Source organism: Coptis chinensis, chromosome 7 (genome assembly GCF_015680905.1).
Source record: "Coptis chinensis isolate HL-2020 chromosome 7, ASM1568090v1, whole genome shotgun sequence".
Taxonomy (NCBI): domain Eukaryota; kingdom Viridiplantae; phylum Streptophyta; class Magnoliopsida; order Ranunculales; family Ranunculaceae; genus Coptis; species Coptis chinensis.
The window spans coordinates 28,401,047-28,416,562 of record NC_141462.1 but is presented as its reverse complement, the minus strand read 5'-3'; the positions used below and the strand labels follow the sequence as shown (position 1 = coordinate 28,416,562).

General features: G+C 40.7%; 1 protein-coding gene across 1 annotated transcript; it reads left to right on the top strand.

Annotated features, from left to right (window-relative positions):
* The first annotated feature begins 5,102 nt into the window (after window positions 1–5,102).
* LOC147486955 (uncharacterized) lies at window positions 5,103–5,504 on the top strand. The gene has a single exon (XM_086573895.1). The coding sequence runs from the start codon at window positions 5,103–5,105 to the stop codon at window positions 5,502–5,504; it is 402 nt and encodes a 133-aa protein (XP_086430021.1).
* Window positions 5,505–15,516: the final 10,012 nt, after the last annotated feature.

The following is a 15,516-nucleotide window of genomic DNA, read 5'->3' as shown; positions in this document are numbered from 1 at the left end:
ACAAGATCTCCAAGTTACATACTGGAGAAAATAAAAAACACGACCTATTACCGACCTGAGGTAAAACGGCCAGAGGACACACCAGGGAAGCCGTACTGCGCTTTCCATAAAGCAAAGTGCAATGAGACCAACGAATGCTGGGGGCTCAAGTACTACCTTCAAGACCTCATCGAGGCAGGACATCTCAAACATTATACCGATATACCCGATGGCGACCTGTGCCACAAACTCATGACTCGCAGAGAGCGAAGCCGAACTCCACCACGCCCAAGCAGCCGAGCTCGTTCTCATGCAAGAGGACGTTCAAATTAGCGATCGCGTCACGAGCGTTGCCAGCACTCCTCTGACAAAGACACCAACAGAACCATCAACATGATTACCTTCCAAGACGACTCGGTCACGTCCTCCAGAGAGAAAAGGAGACGAGTGGGCGCCCTCCACGAAGTCTACCAGTTCACCTCACAAGCGACCCCCATCCCACGTACAAATGGCCGCAGCTCAGGAGACATCACCTTCACTGAAGTCAACCTCAACAAGGTATGCCTCCCACATAATGATGCCTTGGTAGTCCACGTCAAAATCAGCGACTGGACTGTCAAATGCGTCCTGATCGATCTAGGCAGTTCGTGTGATATCCTATTCTATCGTACTCTGAAGGAGATGAACTTGCCCAAATCAGTTATGGTCGATCTAATAACCCCCCTCTATGGCTTTAACGGCTCACGAGCCAACCCAATAGGTGACATCATTCTACTTGTCTCAGTGGGATCACATGAAGACAAGGTCAACATCACACACGCTTCAGCGTGCTGGATGTCAACTCGTCCTACACTACTATACTAGAACGCCGTTGGACCCACAAGATGCAAGCAGTCCCATCAAAACTTCATCAAGTGTTGCGTTTCCCCGACCCCAGAGATTTGATGGAGCTCCGAAGCAACCAGCTCGACGCTCACAACTGTAATCAGATCCACTCAGTTAGCAAGCCTGCTGGGGCTTCATACAAAAATAAAGAAGAGATCGCCAAAACCAAGCTGGCAGAAGACTTCATCTTTGAGGTCAAGACCTTGACCGATACCCCCTGCAGTGAGCTCGCTAAAGAGAACACTGGGGGTTCGGTAAAAAATGTCCCTCCAAAAGTCCAGGCCCCAGAGGTCGCCCCACCCCTTCAAGCGAAAGAGACACTGCAAGAGACCAAGACCCTAGAGGTCGCTAACCCTACTGAGGCGGCTACTCAGACCGAGGTAAAGGAAAAGGTCAACCTAGGAACTGAGGATGACCCCAAGTTCGTTTATGTAGGAGCTAACCTTGATCATACTCTCAAGGCACAACTTGTAAGTTTTTTATCATTAAATAAAGATGTTTTTTCTTGGTCGTATATCGATGTGCCTGGAATTGATCTTAATATTGCATGCCATAAGTTAAATGTTAACCCTAATGCTAGGTCAGTTCGCCAACGACCTAGGAAGCTATCTCTTAAGTTCAGAAAAGCAATAAACGACGAGATCGACAATCTCAAAAAAGTAGGCTTCATTAGAGAGGTAGAATACCTTGAATGGATTGCTAACATAGTAGCAGTACCAAAAAAGAACAACACAGTTCGCCTATGTGTCGACTTTACCAATGTCAACCGAGAAACCCTTAAAGACGGCTTCCCCTTACCAAGAATCTACCAACTCGTAAACCAAACAACTGGCCACGAAATCATGTCATTCATGGACGCCTATAATGGCTACAACTAGATCCCACTAGCCGAAGAAGACGAAGAGAAAACATCGTTTGTAACATAACAGGGCATCTACTGTTACAATATCCTCCCGTTCGGCCTAAAGAATGCTGAAACGACTTACCAACGATTGGTCATCGAAATGTTCCAGGACATGTTAGGAGACACCATGGAAGTCTACATAGACGACATGGTTGTAAAAAGCAAGAAATCTGTAGATCACTTAGATTATCTCGAACAAGCATTCTCCAGACTCAGGTGAACTCAGATGAAGCTCAACCCAGAGAAATGCCTCTTCGGGGTCTCCTCCGGGAAATTTCTGGGGTATCATGTATCTCAACGAGGGATAGAAGCGAACCTAGACCAGATTCGAGCACCCTTGGATATGCCAGATCCAAAAACAAAGAAGCAGATACAGAAACTGTCAGGAATGGTGGTAGCTCTAAACTGATTCATATCGAGAACATCAGACAAATGCCAACCCTTCCTATAAATTCTCAATAAGGGCGAACAGTTCTCATGGAACGAACAATGCCACCAGGCATTCTCCACCCTCAAAGACTACCTCACAACACCACTTGTGATGGCAAAACTGAATGATGGTGAAACGATAGGGCTGTACCTAGCTATTTCTGACTTTGCTATCAGTTCAGTTCTCTTTAAAGAGGAACAAAACGCAGAGAAACCGATCCACTTCACTAGTAAAATGTTATTGCCAGCCGAGAAGAACTACTCGCACATTGAAAAAACAGTACTTGCACTTCTTTATTTAGCAAGAAAGTTCAGGCCTTACTTCTAAGCACACCCAATCAAGGTGCTCACCGACCTACCACTAAAGAAGATGCTTCTCAAAGCCAACAAGACGACTCGCATGGCAGTATGGGCAGAAGAACTCAGTGAACACCACATTGAATTCACTCCAAGAATCTCCCAGAAGGGTCAGCTCGTTGCTGATTTCTTAGCAGATTTCCCAATTGACGACTTGAACTAGGAACCAGAAGAGAACGCCCCGACTTCTGATAAAACATAAAATGAGTAGTTTACCTACGAAATGAGCGATGAATTCAAAACGTAAGTAAACTAAAACTTATCTTATGAGCCTATGTTTATCAAAGATTCTACTCTCAATCCTATGAGATATAGTGGAGTAGAGTGATTCGTTCCACTCCTAGTCCTTCCGCATGCTGTGTTCTCACGTGTAAGTATTCTTCTTAAAGTCTAATAAGAGATTTACGAAAAAAGCAACTAGACTACGATGCAACTTAGTAGACTATAAGGATAACTAAGGGAATGCTACGTTGATTCGATTATAAGGAGTTAGAGGGGGATTGATTCCACCTTAACTCAACTTAATCCACTAGCGACGAGTCGTCGTAATCCGAATTGAATCTTCACGCCAACAACAATGCGGTTCTTCCTAATCCCTAATTACACATGGCATTTCTACCAATTAATAATTAGCATGTGAACGATTAAACCCATTCTCATGGTGAACTAAACGTTTCTAGAGTGGAAAGGAAATTACGACAATCTCCGATAATTGGAATCAAGCTTTCATCAAGGTTTCTCAACCCCCCCTCTAATGGAGGTTTAGCCTTGAATCATTCCGCAATCATTTCCATTTAGATTAAAACTAAACATAATATAAAGCATTGAAATTTACTTAATTAAACAATAATGGAATCTAATTAATAACTAAGAATTGAATGATAACAAGAATTGAAATTAGATCTAATAAATTGTAAATGACAAAAACGAAATTGAATAATAATAACTATTTATTTATCTAATGAAATGAAGAACAAGGATTCAAAGGTTTAATCTAAACAAGGATTTGAAACTAATTAAATAAAACTAATTGAATTAAAAAAAAAACTAGATCTAAAACAATTAATGGAGGCTAACTAATCTAGGTCTCACTATCTACCATCATCCATCTACCATTCACAATCCCCCTAACAAAGAGCTAAGCTTTTGTTTTTTATACTTTCAGATCCAAAAATCGTGCATGGGCTTGGAGCCATGTTTTGGGCGAGAATCGCCCAAAACCCAATTTTTCGAATCCAAAAGGCCTCTTCAGCTAGATTCGGCTTCAACAGAATTTTCGTCCACTTCTGCTCCTCTGATTGGGTCAAGGCTTGGACCATTGCAAAGCTATTTCCGAGCCGGTCGTTTTGACATAAGGTAGGCCCAATTCCGGTGGTCCGAGTCCAAAGATATGGAATTCGAAGTTCTCACGACTTTTGCTCCTTTATCTCGCTAAAGTGACACATTTCGCACATAATGGACTTTGAAGCCCGAAATGCATAAAAACACGTAATCAGTATTAACTCTTACTTATTATTCACATAATTGGTCTAACAGTATGATTATTAAGGGGTTAAAACTACAGTTTTGGGCTCTTATCAACTTCTAAACAACTAAACCCATCGGTATGGTCAATGTTCGTGGATGGAGTTAGCAATCCAGGGGGTAGTGGAGTCGGCATAGTCCTAGTATCACTAGATGGCTCTATGTTAGTAAAGTTAGTTCGCATCGATTTTGCAACCTCCACCAATGAAGCGGAGTACGAAGCCCTGATCATGAGACTCCGTATGGCGTTAAAGCTCGATGTTCAGGAGCTCAAGGTCTTTAGCGATTCACAACTGGTCGTTTGCCAGGTCGCTCATGAGTATACCACCAATGAAGGTAACCTTTTTAAGTACCTTCAAGTTGTAGATCAGTTATTACCATCTTTCAAAAGAGTCACCGTACAACATTTCCTACGGGACGAGAATCGCCACGCTGACAGCTTGGCGTATCTCGTAACCCAAACACCAAACTATGACCCAAGGAAACTACTTATCGAGGTAGTCGACCGACCTGCTTACCAAAATGAGCGCATCCTAGAAGTTACCGACCTGTGCCCACTCTCTGAAACTCAGATGAGTCAAACATGGTTGCAACCTCTTATAGATTACATCCAGCTTGGCAAATCACCAGAAGATCGCACAAAAGCCAGACAGGTTCAGTATCAGTCAAATCGCTACTGCCTCGTCAACGACAAACTTTTTAGAAAATCGGCCGGAGGACCCCATTTGACTATTTCACCAAATGGATGGAAGCGATTCCCTTAGCACACGTCAAAGAGGCTAATGTCAGGAACTTCATTTGGACCAACATCATTACCAGAATTGGCCTCCCCCACACATTGGTGATGGACAACGGCTTTCAGTTCAAAGAAAAAATAGTTAAAGAATTCTTGGCTTAGTGGAAGATCGTTCACGTATTCTCCACTCCCCAGTACGCCCAGAGCAATGGTCAAGCGGAAGCTAGTAACAAAGCAATCCTGGAGAACTTGAAAAAGAAGATCGAGAATAACAAAAGCCAATGGCCAATGCAACTAGAAAACATTCTATGGGATCATAGAACAACAGCTCGTTCTAGTACAGGCGAGTCACCATTCTCATTATGCTACGGTACTGATGTCGTCATCCCTACTGAGCTGAAAATTACAACGACTCGATCAGAGATCGTCAAATCTGGTCAGAACGATTCCATTCTCGTTCAAGAGGTCGATTTACTTGAAGAACAACGCGACCTAGCAGCCATTCGAGTAGCATCCTACCAGGAAACCTTGAGGAAGACATACAACAAGTGGGTTAACCCTAGAAGTTTCCAACCTGGCGACCTAGTCTTGAAAAAGACTAAAGATGACTCGAAATTGGCACCAACTTGGGAAAACCCTTATATAGTGGAGCAAGTCGTTGGCAATAGAGCATATTGGATAAAAATCTAAGATGGACAGGCACTTCCACGACCTTGGAATACCTTCTTATGAAAGAGATTTTATCAATAAAGAATTCAATTTCCATGATTTCTTACTCTTAGTATTTTTACACATAGTTTTATTTTTGCATTAATACATTACAATCTCTTAATGTTATCAAGTCAACGTATAGCTCGCTCTCTAAGGGCAGAACGCACACTCGAACTAAAACGCTCTCCTCATTAAAATGCTCACTCGAGCTCAGGGCTACATAGCTGACATGCTACTTAGCTTTCACATTTCTAGCTAGTTGGAGACCTATATTTTTAGGGCCAACTAAGTGCAGAACGCTCTCTAAGAGCAAAACATTCAAACGAACTTAAATGCTCTCCAAAGCTCAAACGTTCTGAATGATTAAACGCTCACTTGAGCTCAGGGCTACATTGCCCACAGGCTTAACACTTCTCGCTAGTTGGAGACCTATATTTCTAGGGTTAACTAAGTGCAGAACGCTCTCTCTAAGAGCAAAGCATTTAAACGAACTCAAATGCTCTCCAAAGCTCAAACGTTCTGAATGATTAGACGCTCACTCGAGCTCAGGGCTACATAGCCCACAGGCTACTCAACCATAATGCTTCTCGGTAGTTGGAGACCTATACTTCTAGGATCAACTAAGTGCAAAACACCCTTTACGAGCAACACGCTTATTTAAGCTACAACACTTCATAGTATCCTATGTCTCCCTAGACAATGGGATATACATTTCCAGGTCAAATTCCTACAAAAGTATATGCAACAAGCATTCAGACAAAAGTAAGATCACACTTCAAAGTACACATGCATTCCATAAAGGCAAATACGAACTTCCTAAACACACTCAGGAAACCATTTCCTTAAAGCTACCGAACTGCCACTTATGTGGAAACCAGTTCATCCCAATCTCAAAACTAAAGTAATAGATAAAGTGAACTGCCCAGGTTTCCCCAGGTTATCAGCTCTTAATATATCTGGGCCAAGCCCCAACCATTTAAAGAAGTGAACTACCCAGGCAGTCCCAGGAAACCAATTCTATTGTTTTACAACCACTCACAAACTCTAAAATTAGAGAAACATTTAAAGAAATCACACCAAGGAAGAAGAAATGCGGAAGCGATGGTCAAGTATCGGGAGTAACATGCTTATCTTTAGCATGCACGGTAGCTCGATCAGCAGGAGCAGTAATGGTAGACGGAGCGTTACTCGTACCTAAAGCCCCACGTTCACGCTCTCCTTTCAATTCAAAGTACGTCTCCTCCAGCAACGCATAATCTTGGCACACTCTGTCATATGCCTACTGAGCATGACGAGCAACTAACTTGCATTGCTTGGTGTACTTAGTTACTGCTCCCAGTCTTTCTTGCACGTCAACCATTGAACTGACCAGCAACGACCTCTCGGACACAGGGTCTTGATGCAGCTTCCTCCGTTCAATCAGTTCCTTCCTCTTAGCCTCTCGAAGCGAGCTGCAAGCTCAATAGGTCCTGCTTCATCTTTCCCACATCATTTTCCACAGTTTCCATAACTCGGGCTGTATGCTTCAACTTATGATACCCAGTAAGAAACTACAATAAAAACATACGTGTTACTCTCGCCAATAAAAGAAAAAAGGACCAGAGAACAGTAAAAACTTACCAAATAGCAAGCTATATCCATGGTCTCCATAGTCTTATCCAAATCTTGGTCTTTTTGAAAAAGAAGCGTACTAAGCCTACATATCACAAAGAAGAGAAATGAAAAGAAGTCGGAGCAAACCTGAAACTATAGAGAACTTGGGCAAGAGCTTCGACGAGAGCTTTGGCAAGAACTTTGGCAACTAGCTTGAAGAAAGTGACGAACACTACCCCTACAACCTCACACAAAAGGTATTTAAAGGTAAATCATTTCACTTCCCAAGACATACCGTAAATACACCGAAACCCTAACCAACGTGCCACACGACCCGCCATCTTTTCAAATTCCACTACACTAGGCAGTTACTATTCCTGGTTACAAAGTTTCCCCTCCTCACACGTGCCAAGCACTTTCAAAAATCCTCTCTCAATATAATGTGACAACATGCAGCACACTTTCTACGAGCAGGACGCTCTCTCGAGTTGACTGGCTACATAGCTTCACCACTTCTCACTAGGCGAAACCTACAACGTTAAGACGTGACCTAGAGAAGAACACTCTACAAAGAGCAACATCACCACTCGAGCTCAAAGGCTGCATAGCCTGGACACTTATTACCAGTTGGAACACACAATGCTATACACATGCAACAACATAAGGCACAATACATGCAAAGCATCAAGAAGAAGAGCATGGAAAATAAATATGCATTTCATAAATATTAAAGAGCGCACTGCCTGAACAAACTCAGGAAACCAGTTCTCTATAATTTCTGAACTGCCACTAAGGTAGAAACTAGTTCGTTTCGAAATAAAAAAGATAATAACGGTGAACTGCCCAGGCAATCCTAGGTTATCAGCTCTTAATGTATAGGGCCATAGGCCATACAACAATAAATAAAGGTGAACTGCCCAGGCAAGCCCATGAAACCAGTTCTATTGTATCAGAATAACCAATCACAGATAAGACAAGTAAAACAAGGAAACATTCTCTCACAGCTGACAAGATTTAAGAAATATTTGGCAAGTTCTCAGTGGCTAGGGCTCTAGCGCATCCTCTAAAGCAGCACTGTCCAGGACGGGATCTGAGGCAACCTCTTTCACAGGAGCAGGACCTTCACATACATGAAGAACAGTACTAGCATCTCCAGGTGCGTCTAACACTGCTGCACCTCAAGCCCCACATTCTGGTTCCGCCTGTAAAGCAAGGTATTTCTGTTCCAGATTGTTGTAGTCCTTGGCCAGCTCGTTTAGCTCTCCGAACAGAGCTTCATAAGTGTCCTTCGCCACCCTGGCTGCAGCTGTTGCCTTCTCCATGTACCCAGTGTACATTGCCACCTCATCATTCCCTCCTCCAGCGCCGTTGCCATGGCCATTTTCTCCAGAGCGATCTGATCGTGCTGCTTCTTCAGTTCGTCATAACTCGTTTAGAGAAAGACTTGAACAGAATGCACGTTCTCTAGTTCATCTTTCATCTTCTCTCGCTCGCCCTTTTCAGCATCAACAATCACGGCCAGCTCTTTCAACTTTTGATAATCGGACAGTACCTACAAAATAGCAGTACGTCCTCAAATCAATAAATCATCCTACGCAACACACATCAAAAGGCCAAGTTATACAAGTACATACCAAGCAATATCCCAGATCCATGGCCCTCACATTCGCAGCAAGGTCGCCCATAGCATCCAAATTTCACCGATCTTCATCGAGAATGATGCTATCCAACAAGCTACTCGCAATTGGAGCTGACTAAAAGCTACAGTCTGACCTCATCACGTACTGGGTTTCTCCAGTAAAACATAAGTGACACCAGTCTCAAGCGCGCCACCCTTCCCCTTGCCAAGACCATCCTTGGCATTACCCTTACCAGAAAACTTATCTCTTCTTCCAGGAGGAATAATAGTCACAGCAGCAGTACCCTTCTCCTTCTAAAGCGGGTTCAGATCGACCCTCTGGAACGACCTCATCCGGGAGCTCGAACCTCCCTCAGAACGCCCAGCTTTCTTTTCGGCAGAACGGTGACCAGACTCCACCCCAATTATGCCCTCGAGACGAACTACCTTAGACGCCCTATTGTTATCAGCAACAACCTTTCTTTTTAACAAACTTCCAGGTTCACGAGCTACAACTCTCAGTTTATCTACATCCACCAGAGCAGCCGCCTGCCTCCTAGTTTGCTCCCGGGGAGTAGGATCAGAACCAGAATAGTAACCCTTCCCACCACTAAGCCTGGGCATCCCACTGATCACCCCCAGAAGACCCAGCACCTCCCACAGGCCTCAGCGGCCCACTCCGGCTCTTATTCCTTTGCTCTCTGGTTAAAACGCCACTATCTACCCTATGCATGATGAACTCGCTATAAGATTCACTATCGACCTGACCACGAGCCCTTTTCTTTTGACTCCTCTGCTTGAGCCTTATCCCACGACCTCCCCTTTCCACAAAGAAAGCAGCTACCTCAGGAAGTGTCTCTTGCTTCTTAGCTCGGCTAAGCTTAGCGAATCTCTCGATCACACCACGTTCAGTACGACCGGCAACAGCGACCTCTACAAAACAAACAGTCCCAAGGTCAGTTCAAAACAAACAAGTACTGCTCAGTATACAACAAAGGACACAAAAGCATACCAGAAAAATTTCAAACCCAAGTATGAATTGCAAACCCACTAGCACAGTAAATTCCAATTAACAACAACGGCCTTCTATCCCAAGGTTCGTTGCTCACACCGTCCAGAACGCTCGACTTTCCCGTCAGCATCGGCAAACTAAAATTATGGGCTGTAGACCGCTTCACAGTGAAGTGCTCAATAATATCAACAACCCCAACACGATACCCCAACCTCTCATTCAACAGGTCAAATACCCTCAGCAAATGCCAAGTGTTGCCAACGAACTGGCAAGGCGACTTCATACAGAAGCTCAAAAAATTACAAACAAGTGGTGAGAATGGTATTCTCATACCAGCTTGCAATTGCCCCTCACAAACTACCACCCCATATCCCCGTGGGATGTACGCATTACTTAACGCGTCAGCGTCATCCCCTACTTCATGTATCTCCAGGTCACTAACATCTATACCACAAGCGTCCCTCAATTCACCAAAACTTTTCACCAAAACTTTCCAAAGTACGCTTATCTACATTTCTCCCACTAGAAGAGGAACCTTCATAACATCCAGAACTACTCTCCACTGCGACCACAGACTCAGAATCAACCTCTTCAACTTCCTCACTCAACAAAACCTCTCGAATCTCATCAGATCGAGTATCATCGAAGTCAGACATACTTCCTCTCCTTTCACAAGTTAACACCAACAAATGACAACCACCAACGACCTCACAAACCAACAGAAAAACCAACAAAGAAAAAATCGCAAAGCAAAAATGGCAGAGAAGAGAAACTAACTTTATGCTCTCGTTTTTCAGTAGGGTGCAAAGTGACCAACCATCCAGTTCTCCAGGCATATAATGCAAGCCACTAGTTCGTTTCCCAAAGAAACGTAATCATTTCAATTAGCTCTAGCGTGCCATGTCTCCCCACAAAATGAGGCGGTTCAGCTAAAACGTTTCAAATCAGCCATACCACGTGCCCTCCACGTGCCACTTAAAACTCACGTCATGTCGCCGGTCACTGCTTCAATGATATGATGAGATAGGTCGGTGGCTATTTATGCATGAGACCATTCGCATCCTCATATATGTTTAACACGTGATATCGTTCTCTCTCAGCAGATCGCTCCTTCGCAAAGAGCGACCTACTGAGATGGGGCAGTGTGAGAGAGTAATATTCACATCCAATGAATATCATACACGTGTCCAATATATACAGAACTACCAACCAACTTAGTATCCTCGTCTTTAGAGCTCCCTTCATAGTGACTCCACTCAGGCAAGTAACTTATTCAACTCGCACCCAGAGCGGTATCACCACCAACTGATCTCACGTACTCAACCTGTGAGCTCACTTCAAAGTGACTCAAGTTAAGTAGACGATCTCACCCCGAAGAGACCTCCATAGCGCTCGCTCCTCTCACTCCATAACGGCTGGTCAAGTATGTCTTTATTACAACCATCAAGACCGAAGCTTTAGGCCCGTAGCTCATTGATTCTTCATAACTCACCATTATGGCTCATAAGTGACCTGAAGACCTAGATCTGACCTAAAGCAAGAAGGCACGAGGCGTGGGCTCCTTGCCTATATAAAGAGGATGAGAAACTATGTCTGACCTAATTCAAGTTCCCCCTAGAGAGAGAGAGCTTGATACGTAGGCAGTTCGTCCATACAAACTTGGTCAATCCTAATCATCCAACCTATCTCCTTCGAATTACCTACACCTGTAAGGTTAGACGAAACATAACCTTTACAATGACTAAATGATGTACGAAATGAAATACTGCCACACAAAACCAGGAGAAGCTCTAGGCTAAATTAATCCTATTTGATTCATCCCCTAACGAGGCTTTGAATGCATATCTTACGAAGGCAAAGGCAAACCTCAATTAAGAAAACTGGTCAAGTTAATCAAGTACCTCGCAAGTTGTATGGTGGGAAGCTAGCTCTTCATTCATTTACTGCCGCTCTTCCACAACCAATACAACATAAAAGGCCGGAGAGGAACCATGCATTGCAATCTACAATAAAATAGTTCACGACTCCATGATAAAATCGAATCAACCTCCCTAATTGACATAGGCCGTAGGGATATACACTATCTTCCCCATGTTCAACTAAGGGCCATTTGTTTTTGTCTCTTATAAAACCTCAACCTCTTATAAGATGTGGACTAGTGATTTTGGACATTTATTTTGTTTTGTTTTTGCCTCTTATAAGAGGCATTCTACTATAAATGTCTTATAAGAAGCTCAAATTTTATAAGTACCAAAGTTGGATCTACTTCAATTCTATAAGTCTTATAACTTGAAAAATAACTCAAACACCCTCGTCTATATACCCCTAGCCCCATTTCTCTTTTCTTCCATTTTCACTATTTTCTTCTCCAAATAACTCCATTGCCCTAGCCACCATTACCACCAACGTGCTATTAAGACCAATATCATCACCTCCACTACCACCATCATCACTATCACCATGTTATTAAGACCAATACCATCACCTCCACTACCACCACCATCACTATCACCATACTATTAAGACCACTACCACCACTACCACCACTGCCACTACCATCACCGCCAGCACCTTGCTATTAAGATAATTTTCTAAAATCGATATTCTAATTATCAAAATTGATTTGAAACTAAAAATAAAATTATACGCTTGTTTCAAATTAATCTATTCAAGTTAAATGTGATGCAAATTAAAACATGATTATATTTGTCAAATAACTATCTATAAGATGTTGTGTGTTTGTTTTTTCTATTTTTACAAGTGCTTATAAGAGAAACTTAAAATGAAAAACAACCCACTTTATAAGACCCGCTTATAAGACATGTAAGACTCTCTTATAACTTAACCCCAAAAAACAAATAACCCCTAAGCTTTCAAGCCTTTCATCACGAGAATAACAATTTTCTAATTTTTTCTATATATATATATATATATATATATATATATATATATATATATATATATATATATATATATATATATATATATGTTGATAAAAATGACTAAGTTTCATGACTTAACCCCAAGCTTGACGATAGCAGTGACGCGTTGTATGTGGCTTCCCATTTCATGTTGATTTTCTCATCCCCATCCCGGACCTGCATATATATATGCAGGTCGATCTTAGAAGTACATATTTAAAATAAGTATGTAAGTAAAATTTCATCTAGAAAATGAATTCAAACCTAATTTTTTGTGGATATTAACGACTCACCATAAACATCATCTTTACAAAATTTCAACTCATTTGGAAATCTCTAACTTAGGCAAAAGATGATTGCAAAAATATTATTTTCTAGACCGTTAGATTTCTTTTTAAAGATAACAACAATTTTTAGCTAAGTTAGAGGTTTTCAAATGAGCTCAAATTTTGTGGAGATGATCTTTATAGTATGTAGGTAAAACCCACAAAAAATTAGAGTTGAATTCATTTTCTATGTGATGTTTTACTTACGTACTTATTTTAACTTTAAAAGAAGTATGTATTTCTAAGATCGGGCATGTATATATATATATATATATATATATAGGGATATAGGCACATTCATTATGCGCACATTATAGCCACATTTTCGACATACAAATGAATTACGGCCTAGTTTTTTGTGGAGATGATCTCCCCACCATAAAGATCATTCTCACAAAAAATCATAATATTTGGATATGTCTAACCATGTAAAAATTAGTGTTCATTTTTGAAATTTTCATCTAATGGTCTAAAAGTTTTGTGAGCATGTTCTAATGTTAGACTTCTTTGAATGAGCTAAATTTTTGTGAGCATGTTCTCCATGGTGGAGAGATCATATCTACAAAAAATCAACCATTAATTCAACTTTTAAGCCCATAATTTTGCTTGAATTAATTTATAATGTGGCTATAATGTGCGCATAAGAATGTGCCTCTATAAGAATGTGCCTATATATCCCTATATATATATATATATATATATATATATATATATATATATATATATATATATATATATATATATATATATATATATATATTGATTCACTTTTTTGTTTCCTAAATTGTAGCATTTAAATCTTACTGGATTTTACAATAGTTAGTTACCAATAAAACCTGATTTCCTTTGTTAACCCTGGTTAAAAACGACTAAGAATTGAACTATTGACACATGTCAATTTCTAATTTGACCCACATGCCCACATACAACTTCTGCCCACATATAAAATTTACTGCATTTAGAACTTACGAAGTCACTCTCCAATTCCATGCATCATCAATGACATAGAAAAACAAAAATTATAGGGAAAACTAAATTTGAAAGAAAGAAAAATGAAGTTGCTGATAAGAAATTCAATTCTATGTCCTTGTCGTTCCAAGTTTGTTGCATATAAAAGTGTTCAACGAATTTGTGCATGTGAAATTAGGCATTCATTTTTGGTAAGAAAAATTATGATGGCAATGGAGATCATCCTACTAAAAAATCAACCAATTACGAAATTCCTAGCTAACATCTCCAAAATATACATAAAATTTTATGTAGTAAACCTTAGCTAAATCATGTTTCAGATATATTAGAAATCCAATTGAAACCGATAACAGAGGCTTGCGTGTATTGTGTCTATTTTAGCAAGTTCTTGTAAATGGTCACCCTAAGAGCAAATCCAATGGGGGTGTTATATGGCCTTTAGCACCAAATGACTATTCTAATGGGGCTGCTAGAAGGGTTTTAAATTTAGCTAGTATAATAAACTCAGTTAAATTTGTGGCATTGTCTAGGAGCTATCATAATTAATATGACACAATTTATATTGTGACGGATGGCATAAATTGGGTCGTTTGTGCCACAAATTTCCACTTACGCGTACAAACTAAATTAACTAATAGACAAATGACATAAATTGTGCCGTTCGTATCGATTTAGTACTTCGAAATATAAAACCCCCATTGGAATGATTTTTAAGCTTTTGGCCTCCCAAATTTGACTTGCATGCTAAAATGGCTAAATATCTTATGTGACACTTTTTTAGCGTGCCCATATAGCATGTCCCTATTGGAGTTGCTCTAATTACGCTAGCGAGTGCTCGGGCCTCCAGTTCTTCCCATAATGCTCATTTGTTCAATTTGTTTGGTTACACGCAATCACTATGATTTTAAGTTAACAAAAGTTGGTTTGCATGGCTACTTATAATAGTAAAAGTTTCCTTATTTCTAGAGGTGTTTGTTTTTTGCTATTTATAAGTTTGTATAAGTTAAATTTTCTAATACTTTTTTTACTTATAAATAGCAAAATATACCCAAAAAAAATGTATATCATTTATAACTTATAAGTAGTTGAAAAACAAACGCCCAAAAAACATTAGTCTAGCAGAGAGGTTAGAGTACTAAAACGAATACCCCCTTAAAACTTAACTCGACTTTTAGTCAAAACCTATGCTCATGTCCCCTTTCAATTGGGAACTGTCTCCAATATAGAAACATTCCCAGTTGTGAGGAGATGTGGCCTTCGGCTGCAGAAAACTAGGAGAGTACAAAATAGTAGGTCCAATTAACCAATCATTTACAAAATTTCACATTTTAAATGAATATATATAGGGTCCACCAAAACGGTGGCTGAAAGTTGGTGAAAGAGTGCCTTGGCGAAAATATACATACCACGTTACCACGCAATTCAATGCAATGTCACATTTCCTCATAGTTAAACACAACGTCCACCTTTCATTCTTTTATGTTTAGAATTAATGTGCCATGTGGTAGTAAAGTAACATTCCAATTCACTCAGGGGCGGATGCAGGATTCAA

What these genes read in the sequence shown, in the direction of transcription:
- LOC147486955 (XM_086573895.1), top strand. Translation starts at nt 5,103, where the DNA reads ATGCAACTAGAAAACATTCTATGGGATCATAGAACAACAGCTCGTTCT.